Raw genomic sequence first — 11,441 nt, 5'->3', positions numbered from 1 at the left:
CTCTGCCTGCAGCAGCAGTGAGTTGTGGACTGTGGTGCAGCGTGACTCTTGTGGATCTCTGCCTGCAGCAGCAGTGAGTTGTGGACTGTGGTGCAGCGTGCCTCTGGGCTGACCTTCCCCGCCAGCTGCTCCGCTAAACGAGACAGAGGTTTCCCGGGCCGGAGCTCCCTCTGCAGCTCTGACAGGCTGGACTGGCGAACGCTGATGTAAGTTCCTCGTGGCTCAAAGCCCTGAATCAAGAGGGGGGGGGGGGGGGGGGGGGGGGGGGGTGATGAATTCCTGTGGCCTGTCCAGAGTCTCAGCATTGAAGGTGAGAACATGAATCTCATTAAGACGACAGTGAGGTGAGACCCAACGAAATGAGTAAATAGTAAATAAGATATATTGTATTAGATTTCATATCATGTAGATTAGGTTTATATTTTATAAAAAAAATGTTAAAGGTGCTGCTTCGATTTAAAACTTTTCAGAGTGAAATTGTACTTTTCCCCCATTTGTATGGGTTATATTGGTCTTACTTTACTGGTTCAGATCAAACAGCTGAATGTGGCAGCTGAACTCTGTGTGTGTGTGTGTGTGTGTGTGTGTGTGTGTGTGTGTGTGTGTGTGTGTGTGTGTGTGTGTGTGAGAGAGAGAGAGAGAGAGAGAGACACACACACCTGCAGGGGGTCAGAGAAGTCGGGCAGTGGGCCGATCAAGAGTCCGCCAGTGAGCATCCCAGCAGCGCCGCAGCACACAAGCTAGCAGCACGGCGAGCGGATGATCACAATCAGGTGTGAATAACTGGCAAATAAAAACCTGCAGGACAAGAAGGAGCGGCACAGAGTGACTCTGTTCAAGAACTATGTGAGCAGGAGGAGAGATGAACGGTGCCTCTGGGGTTTTACTTACTTTCTGAGGATGAAGTAAAGTCCTCCGTTCCTGTTTGAAATAAAGAATCTTTAATAACAGTATAATAGTATAATAGTACATCATATAAAAAGCACAAATCAAAGAAATAGTGATGATTTTCATGCTTTGGTTGAATAGATGCACTTCTTTCTGCAGTGGTTTGGGATCTAAATAAAACGTGTTTGAAAAGTACTGTAAAGTGCGTTTTGCTGTTTTGTAATGTACAAAAGGCAGTTTTTTCAGATTTTTGCATTTTCCAAACATGTTCAAAAGGAATTTACTGGTGAGGACCACACAATGAAAAAAAAACAAAAAAACTGTAGTTTTTGAGCGTTCTATCCATTGAACTGAGTGCAACGTAACAAGTGATGTATTTCACCTCTATAGTGTGGGGATCAATACTGTCTGTGAGCAATAGTATTACATAATACATCTTTAAAATAGCATTCAGGTTTTTAAGTGGAAATCACAACAATGCCGGGTTTTGAGGGTTTGGGTTTTTTTACACTGAGAAAAAACATTTTTGGAGCCGGGGATGTAGTGAGGAGTTTAGCTGCTGGAAGTACATGTTAGTACGAGTGTAAAGTTGAATTCCACGGTGTTTTCCTGAACTCACCTGACCGTCACCACGTTGCCGCTGCTTGGGTTTGTGTGTGCTGCCGTCGTTGGAGCCGTGCAGCCAATGGCACCTCACCGCCGAGCTGCAGCCGTGTCCCACGCCGGCCCCCACGCCGCCCTCGTCTCCGGCGGGGCTGGACTGACAGTGGTGGCAGGAGGAGGTTTGGTGGACCAGGCCTCGGCGGCTGCAGCGGTCACACTTTGCAGGTTGTGGCGAGCCATAAGCCCCGACCAGAGGACTCTGAGCAACCTCCAGAACAGGAAGCACGCAGTTTAGGACTGTGTGGGTGACACACTGCTGCAGGGGGAGCAGGTGGAGCAGGGGGAGCAGGTGGAGCAGGGGGAGCAAGGAGAGTAGGGGGAGCAGGTGGAGCAGGGGAGCAGGTGGAGCAAGGAGAGTAGGGGGGAGCAGGTGGAGCAGGGGGAGCAGGTGGAGCAAGGAGAGCAGGGGGAGCAGGTGGAGCAGGGGGAGCAGGTGGAGCAGGGGGAGCAGGTGGAGCAAGAGAGCAGGTGGAGCAGGGAGAGCAGGTGGAGCAGGGGGAGCAGGTGGAGCAGGGGGAGCAAGGGGAGCAGGTGGAGCAAGGAGAGCAGGGGGGGAGCAGGTGGAGCAAGGGGAACAGGTGGAGCAGGGGGAGCAGGTGGAGCAAGGGGAGCAGGGGGAGCAGGTGGAGCAGGGGGAGCAGGGGAGCAGGTGGAGCAGGAGGAGCAGGGGGAGCAGGGGAGCATGCGGATCAGGGGGAGCAGGTGGAGCAAGGGGAGCAGGTGGAGCAAGGGGAGCAGGTGGAGCAGGAGGAGCAGGGGGTGAGCAAGGGGAGCAGGGGGAGCAGGGGGAGCAGGTGGAGAAGGGGGAGCAGGGGGAGCTGGAGGAGCAGGGGGAGCAGGTGGAGCAGGGGGAGCAGGTGGAGCAAGGGAGCAGGGGGAGCAGGTGGAGCAAGAGAGCAGGGGGAGCAGGTGGAGCGAGGAGAGCAGGGGAGCAGGTGGAGCAAGGAGAGCAAGGGGAGCAGGGGGAGCAGGTGGAGCAAGGGGAGCAGGGGGAACAGGTGGAGCAGGTGGAGCAGGGGGAGCAGGTGGAGCAAAGAGAGCAGGGGGAGCAGGTGGAGCAAGTGAGCAGGTGGAGCAGGGGGAGCAGGTGGAGCAGGGGGAGCAGGTGTAGCAAGGAGAGCAGGGGAGCAGGTGGAGCAAGGAGCAGTGGAGCAGGGGGAGCAGGGGGAGCAGGTGGAGCAAGGGGGAGCAGGTGGAGCAAGGGGAGCAGGGGGGAGCAGGGGGAGCAGGGAGAGCAGGGGGAGCAGGTGGAGCAGGTGGAGCAGGTGGAGCAGGTGGAGCAGGTGGAGCAGGTGGAGCAGGGGAGAGAAAGTACCTGGTGGTACAGCTGAAGGAGGACGACGGTCTGCCCAGGCTGCTGCAGCTGTCACACAGCTCGCCTCAGACTGAACCACCATCAGCTGCTCCTCGCCACAACCCTCGGGGGGGCAGAGAGAGACCACCGGGATGTCGCTGGGGAGACACAACCAACCACCCTCAGGGGACAGAGACTGACTGACATCCTGGTGTTTCACTGTGACTGACTGACATCCTGGTGTTTCACTGTGACTGACTGACATCCTGGTGTTTCACTGTGACTGACATCCTGGTGTTTCACTGTGACTGACATCCTGGTGTTTCACTGTGACTGACATCCTGGTGTTTCACTGTGACTGACTGACATCCTGGTGTTTCACTGTGACTGACTGACATCCTGGTGTTTCACTGTGACTGACATCCTGGTGTTTCACTGTGACTGACATCCTGGTGTTTCACTGTGACTGACATCCTGGTGTTTCACTGTGACTGACATCCTGGTGTTTCACTGTGACTGACATCCTGGTGTTTCACTGTGACTGACATCCTGGTGTTTCACTGTGACTGACTGACATCCTGGTGTTTCACTGTGACTGACATCCTGGTGTTTCACTGTGACTGACTGACATCCTGGTGTTTCACTGTGACTGACTGACATCCTGGTGTTTCACTGTGACTGACTGACATCCTGGTGTTTCACTGTGACTGACATCCTGGTGTTTCACTGTGACTGACTGAAATCCTGGTGTTTCACTGTGACTGACATCCTGGTGTTTCACTGTGACTGACATCCTGGTGTTTCACTGTGACTGACTGACATCCTGGTGTTTCACTGTGACTGACTGACATCCTGGTGTTTCACTGTGACTGACATCCGAGTGTTTCACTGTGACTGACTGACATCCTGGTGTTTCACTGTGACTGACATCCTGGTGTTTCACTGTGACTGACTGACATCCTGGTGTTTCACTGTGACTGACATCCTGGTGTTTCACTGTGACTGACTGACATCCTGGTGTTTCACTGTGACTGACATCCGAGTGTTTCACTGTGACTGACTGACATCCTGGTGTTTCACTGTGACTGACATCCTGGTGTTTCACTGTGACTGACTGACATCCTGGTGTTTCACTGTGACTGACTGACATCCTGGTGTTTCACTGTGACTGACATCCTGGTGTTTCACTGTGACTGACTGACATCCTGGTGTTTCACTGTGACTGACATCCTGGTGTTTCACTGTGACTGACTGACATCCGAGTGTTTCACTGTGACTGACATCCTGGTGTTTCACTGTGACTGACTGACATCCGAGTGTTTCACTGTGACTGACTGACATCCTGGTGTTTCACTGTGACTGACTGACATCCTGGTGTTTCACTGTGACTGACTGACATCCTGGTGTTTCACTGCTGCACTCGGCTGACATCCTGGTGTTTCACTGCTGCACTCGGCTGACATTCTGCAGAACTGAAGTATCAAGGAGAATTCTGAGTAACTCGCTGAGGATAAAGTGAAAGTCCAGAGAGAAAAGAGGGAGACAGATAGACTATTTCCACACGGTGTCACCATGTGGCTGGGAGAGAGAACTTGAGATGCAGCAGTGCATCCTGGGTAATGGCAGCAGTGAGCAGAACTCTGGGTTTGAGTGTGTAACTGCTTTGAGGACTTCCTGTATTCTCCTCTTGTTCCTGCAACACAAACTGTCCTGGTGTCAACATCAACTCTTCAAATTTAAAGGCTCATGTCATCATTATTATCGTTCACTATTTGATCATATTGAACACAGATTAACGTTTCAACTCTAAAAAGAAGGAAACTATACAAAAATCATAAACATGAACAATTCTTGGTGTGGTATTTGGATTTTTTTGTGGTTTTGAATAACATTTGTGACTTCAAGTGATCAATTTGGCCTTTAAAGGGTTAAAACCCTGGAAATAACTGGCGTTTTGGTCATTTCATGCAGGACTGATGATTTATGGAACATGGATGGGTGGATGGATGGATGGATGGATGAATGGATGATGGATGGATGGATGGATGGATGAATGGATGAATGGATGATGGATGGATGAATGGATGATGAATGGATAATGGATGGATGGATGGATGGATGGATGAATGGATGATGGATGGATGGATGGATGGATGGATGAATGAATGGATGATGGATGGATGGATGGATGGATGGATGAATGGATGATGGTTGGATGGATGGATGGATGGATGAATGGATGATGAATGGATGATGGATGGATGGATGGATGGATGAATGGATGATGAATGGATGATGGATGGATGGATGGATGCATGGATGGATGGATGAATGGATGATGGATGGATGGATGGATGGATGAATGGATGATGGATGGATAATGGATGGATGGATGGATGGATGGATGAATGGATGATGGATGGATGGATGGATGGATGAATTAATGGATGATGGATGGATGGATGGATGGATGAATGGATGATGGTTGGATGGATGGATGAATGGATGATGAATGGATGATGGATGGATGGATGGATGGATGAATGGATGATGAATGGATGATGGATGGATGGATGGATGCATGGATGGATGGATGAATGGATGATGGATGGATGGATGGATGGATGAATGGATGAATGGATGATGGATGGATGGATGGATGGATGGGTGGATGGATGAATGGATGATGGATGGATGGATGAATGGATGATGGATGGATGGATGGATGGATGAATGGATGATGGATGGATGGATGGATGGATGGGTGGATGGATGATGGATGGATGGATGGGTGGATGAATGGATGATGGATGGATGAATGGATGATGGATGGATGGATGGATGATGGATGGATGGATGGGTGGATGGATGAATGGATGATGGATGGATGGATGGATGGAGAATGGCAGGATGGTTGATGTAGAGCCAATGACACTGCTTTGAATCTCAGATGAAATCAAGGTTCAGTAGATTATCGTACATCAGGAATATTCTCACACTCTTTGTTCTCCTCATTTTCATAAATGCTTAATATAAAAAAAACTGTTGCATCTTGTTTTTAACCTTTCTGCTCAGCGTTGGAGTCGATCAATGTCAAACTGTGTTGACTCACCGTGTCGTTTTATGACTTCGTTTGAATTCTGTAATTCTCATAAAATGTGTTTAATTCTAACTTGCAACTATTTTCTGCTACTAATTTATTACTCTAAAATCTCATTTGATCTTTTTATGCACTCAATAAAAGAGCTTGTGAGCAGTGGCCTGACGCTCTGGTTTGATTTGCATTAAGTCGATGTCGGCTGCCTCATGCTTGTTTTTCCACAATGGGCTAATGCAGCCGCGCTTCCTGTCTTGTTACCACGGAGACCGAGTAAGTCAACACAGCCTAATTGACCTCACACAGCTTGATTTGCATCCCATAATAATGTGCACAGATGATGAGTCGCCTGTTGCGTGTGGTGTTGTACATCAGCAGAGGCTTTATGGAGCTCAGTGACAAACAGAACCTCCGTTTTCTCCTCAAGTGACAATAAACATTTAATTTAATATCCTCAAAATAATAAATACCTCAGAATCTGCTTGGCGACTCTCAGTCACCAAGCATCAAGAGGTTTCATCTACTTATGTCTTAATAGGAACACTGCTCACTTTAGAGCATGTGAACACATGAATGTGTGTGTGGGTCTCAGGGTTTTGTGGTTTCATGGTAATTGTCTGCCCTGGTGCTTCCACAGACCTGGACGAAAGACAAACACACACCAGGGAGGCAATTTGTAGAGCTCATCAATATTTCAGTGGATGGATACAGAAATACACACAGGAAGGTGTCGGCGGCAGACAATCGGGGGAAACCAGGCTGATGTCAGAGCAGCCTCAGGAGTCTGAGACTCTCCTGACATGAGTCACATCATCACATCTACCGACAGACAGGGACGACATTCAGCCTCTCACGCGCTGAGGCCGGCTGTTGGTTGCACCATTCCCCCAATATTCCAGAGCTTCAAAGTGAAAGTTCTTCCTGCAGAGGCAGACCTGGATGTCCTCATTCACCTCTGAGGCGTTGAAAAGCCTCATATCAGCTCTCTCTCTCCTCTCCCTCTTTCTCAACCCCGTCATGTCAGGCAGCCTGGTGTCTTTAAGCATTTCCTCCACTGACACACACACACACACACACACACACACACACACACACACACACACACACACACACACACACACACACACACACACACTCTGTATGCAGCAGGCCAACTGTCAGCTCCTCCAGAAGTCAGAGCCGAGCAGCAGGAGGTGGGAGGAGGACAAGACTGCAGAGTAGAAATGTAGAGACGTACTGTACTTCTCTGTTGGACACATCCAGTCCCTTCATCATGCTCTGCCTGGAGTTCCTCTGCTCACCTACAAATGTATCATTTCCAGTTAGATGCACCTCGCCCCTCGTTTGCAAATGGCTTATTATTTCTTGGTGGTTTTGGGACACCAAACACCCAGATGGGAAAAGCATAGAATAATGTTGTTCTAAGGATGGAGGTGCCCCGAAGTGACTGTGTGGTCAGTGGTTGTGGGAAACACCAGTAAAGTACTTACAAATCTGGAGATTAAGATAAAGATTCTTCATTGCTTGTTTAAAGGTATTTTTCAAGCTTTAATGTAATTATTTTATTAATGTTTCTTTCGCTTCTTTGTAAAGCCTTTATGTATTTCTGTGACTTGCCTTGTGCTTGAATGGTGTTCTATGAATAAATGTGCCTTGCCTTGCCTTGCCTTGCCAGAGCTACGGTGGAACGTCTCATCTGTTCCAGTCAAACTTGTATGTCTTCACATTGGAAAGCTCTTCCACGTATATTTATCCCTGAGCGAGAGAAGTGAGAGACGAGTGACTGGAAGCTGGAGGATGACGCTGAACATGGCCACCGTTTCCCAGGAATGATGGTATTACTGCAGTTTCCCTGGAATGATGGTATCACTGCAGTTTCCCTGGAATGATGGTATTACTGCAGTTTCCCTGGAATGATGGTATTACTGCAGTTTCCCTGGAATGATGGTATTACTGCAGTTTCCCTGGAATGATGGTATTACTGCAGTTTCCCTGGAATGATGGTATCACTGCAGTTTCCCTGGAATGATGGTATTACTGCAGTTTCCCTGGAATGATGGTATCACTGCAGTTTCCCTGGAATGATGGTATCACTGCAGTTTCCCTGGAATGATGGTATTACTGCAGTTTCCCTAGAATGGTGGTATTACTGCAGTTTCCCTGGAATGATGGTATTACTGCCGTTTCCCTGGAATGATGGTATTACTGCAGTTTCCCTGGAATGATGGTATTACTGCAGTTTCCCTAGAATGGTGGTATTACTGCAGTTTCCCTGGAATGATGGTATTACTGCCGTTTCCCTGGAATGATGGTATTACTGCAGTTTCCCTGGAATGATGGTATCACTGCAGTTTCCCTGGAATGATGGTATTACTGCAGTTTCCCTGGAATGATGGTATTACTGCAGTTTCCCTGGAATGATGGTATTACTGCAGTTTCCCTGGAATGATGGTATCACTGCAGTTTCCCTGGAATGATGGTATTACTGCAGTTTCCCTGGAATGATGGTATCACTGCAGTTTCCCTGGAATGATGGTATCACTGCAGTTTCCCTGGAATGATGGTATTACTGCAGTTTCCCTAGAATGGTGGTATTACTGCAGTTACTGCAGTTTCCCTGGAATGATGGTATCATTGCAGTTTCCCTGGAATGATGGTATTACTGCAGTTTCCCTGGAATGATGGTATCACTGCAGTTTCCATGGAATGATGGTATTACTGCAGTTTCCCTGGAATGATGGTATTACTGCCATTTCCCTGGAATGATGGTATTACTGCCGTTTCCCTGGAATGATGGTATTACTGCAGTTTCCCTGGAATGATGGTATTACTGCAGTTTCCCTGGAATGATGGTATTACTGCCGTTTCCCTGGAATGATGGTATTACTGCAGTTTCCCTGGAATGATGGTATTACTGCCATTTCCCTGGAATGATGGTATTACTGCCGTTTCCCTGGAATGATGGTATTACTGCAGTTTCCCTGGAATGATGGTATCACTGCAGTTTCCCTGGAATGATGGTATCACTGCAGTTTCCCTGGAATGATGGTATTACTGCAGTTTCCCTGGAATGATGGTATTACTGCAGTTTCCCTGGAATGATGGTATCATTGCAGTTTCCCTGGAATGATGGTATTACTGCAGTTTCCCTGGAATGATGGTATTACTGCAGTTTCCCTGGAATGATGGTATCACTGCCGTTTCCCTGGAATGATGGTATTACTGCAGTTTCCCTGGAATGATGGTATTACTGCAGTTTCCCTGGAATGATGGTATTACTGCAGTTTCCCTGGAATGATGGTATTACTGCCGTTTCCCTGGAATGATGGTATTACTGCAGTTTCCCTGGAATGATGGTATTACTGCAGTTTCCCTGGAATGATGGTATCACTGCAGTTTCCCTGGAATGATGGTATCACTGCAGTTTCCCTGGAATGATGGTATTACTGCAGTTTCCCTGGAATGATGGTATTACTGCAGTTTCCCTGGAATGATGGTATCACTGCAGTTTCCATGGAATGATGGTATTACTGCAGTTTCCCTGGAATTATGGTATTACTGCAGTTTCCCTGGAATGATGGTATTACTGCAGTTTCCCTGGAATGATGGTATCACTGCAGTTTCCCTGGAATGATGGTATTACTGCAGTTTCCCTGGAATGATGGTATTACCTCATGCAGCCTCTCTTTAGATCCTCATGTTTGTCAACATGAGGCTCCAAGCAGCAGATGTTAGAAAGTTCAAAGGAAACGTTGATTAATTTTTGTAAACAAACTAGTGGGCCAGTGAACACTGAGACCCAAGCTGAGATATCGGTGACGCTGCCGTGAAAGAAGCTTAAAGTCATGCTGTCAAGGTGAGTTTGTAAAATCACCCACAATGCAACAGCGACAGGAGAAGATTTCTAGACATTTCAATGTATTTGGCAACAGAAGGTTCCATTCAAATTGGCTTCATGTTGAGATTATAGTCGTTTTGTGTAGCAATTGTTTGCGTTGAAGACAATATTGACATTTTAATCGCTTAAACTCACAAGAAAGATTATGGCCCTCTTTTAGCCAGTCAAGATGAAACTGGACTGTATCTTGTCTGTTGTGTGAAGACATCTCTGGCCGGGCTATTCCTCAAAATGGTTTTTTGTACAAGAATTCACAAACATATGATGTAAGTGTAAAGAAGAACAGTCCATCAGTTTAACAGGAAATAACTAAAAGGACCCACAACACATCCAGTAGCACTTTGCATTATATATTTCTCCCAACTGCTGCAGGTCCAGGTCTAACCCTGGTTTGTCCAGTCTGCTGGGGAAGCAGCGTCACTGAGCGACCAGGTGATGTTTACCAGTATTTACAATCATCCTGCAGGAGAGTAGACACAATGAGTGAATTGAGCATTTACTAGACACTGTATAATGTAAATGCACCCAGTTTTATCCTCCTAGAACATGTCAGCACCTCACAAAAGCCCAGAAAACACTCGTCAGTACAAACAACAACATGTTTCCTGTCTCTTCACATAAATCACAGACGAGTTATTTTGATGATTGTTAAGGACACAAAAATGTATCTCACCCTTTTATCACACTGAATTATAACTGAGCGTCTTTGGGATGAATTAAACGTTCAGCTTTTGATGTAGAAACTGTACAAACCTCATGATGGGGAAGTAGAGTTAAAGAACATATAACTGATGCATTTATATAGAACCATCTAAAGGGCTATTTGAAAATGGAACATTTAAAAAAACCCAAAATGAATGTTATTTATATGGAAGATGATCCATTTAAATGAGTAAAATTCCCCAATATGACATATTTATTAAACAGGCTTAAGCCCTCATGTCTCATCCTGATCGATAAAGATAAAGCGTGTTGATATTGACCGTCATCAACAGCGGGCTGCTGTTTGACCCTGGTACACAGTGATTCAACACACAGACACACATTTCACCTGGAAGTGGGTTTGGTCTCGTTAGTAAAAGTGACAGTAGCACATGTTGTTTAAAGCAGCATTATAAAAAGCTCATTAGGGATTCATGGTGAACTGCAGGTAGAAGGAGCTGCTGCTCATCATCCGTCATGCAGCAGAAACAGCTGGATGCAGCAGAAACAGCTGGATGCTGAGAGCCCAGGAAGGAAAACACGACCAGGGAGCCTCATCCACACTGGGAGGCTCAGGAATCGAACTCACCTTTGGCAGATCTCTTGAATGTCCTTGTCTCCTGCTGGACGATCGTCCACCACGATGACGTCAGAGCTCTCCCCTCTGGCCGCCCCAGCCTCCATCCTGCTCCCCAGCCTCTACGTCGTCCTCACAGACATCTGGGATGAAAGCAGAGACCGCGGCTGCTGGATCCTGCTGCTCCCGAGCAGCACCGGGGCTGCGAGGGTTAAACTGCCCCGTGCTGCGCGCTGATTGGCGGAGCCGCCGTGATGCTGACGACCGTCGCTGTCCAACCGGCCGCGGTGCTGGAGCGCAGGGCCGGACAGGGGATGCAGGG

The 11,441-nt window shown here is 47.7% G+C and overlaps 1 protein-coding gene across 1 annotated transcript in view; it reads right to left on the bottom strand.

The window, feature by feature from the left end:
• The window catches only part of disp2 (dispatched RND transporter family member 2), a gene marked incomplete at both ends in the record, with an annotated part of 16,913 nt that extends 5,687 nt beyond the window's left edge, over nucleotides 1-11,226 (bottom strand). Inside the window, 11 exon segments of the mRNA XM_080513091.1 lie at nucleotides 31-230; nucleotides 660-703; nucleotides 706-736; nucleotides 739-767; nucleotides 770-783; nucleotides 892-921; nucleotides 1,581-1,759; nucleotides 2,867-2,878; nucleotides 2,884-2,930; nucleotides 2,933-3,003; nucleotides 11,132-11,226. Of these exon segments, the coding sequence (XP_080369217.1) occupies nucleotides 31-230; nucleotides 660-703; nucleotides 706-736; nucleotides 739-767; nucleotides 770-783; nucleotides 892-921; nucleotides 1,581-1,759; nucleotides 2,867-2,878; nucleotides 2,884-2,930; nucleotides 2,933-3,003; nucleotides 11,132-11,226 (752 nt within the window).
• Nucleotides 11,227-11,441: the final 215 nt, after the last annotated feature.

The sequence above is a fragment of the Blennius ocellaris genome, assembly GCF_963422515.1.
Source record: "Blennius ocellaris genome assembly, chromosome: 17".
In the NCBI taxonomy this organism is placed as follows: Eukaryota; Metazoa; Chordata; class Actinopteri; order Blenniiformes; family Blenniidae; genus Blennius; species Blennius ocellaris.
Note: the sequence above shows the minus strand (reverse complement) of the source record. Positions and strands in the feature narration are given on the sequence as shown.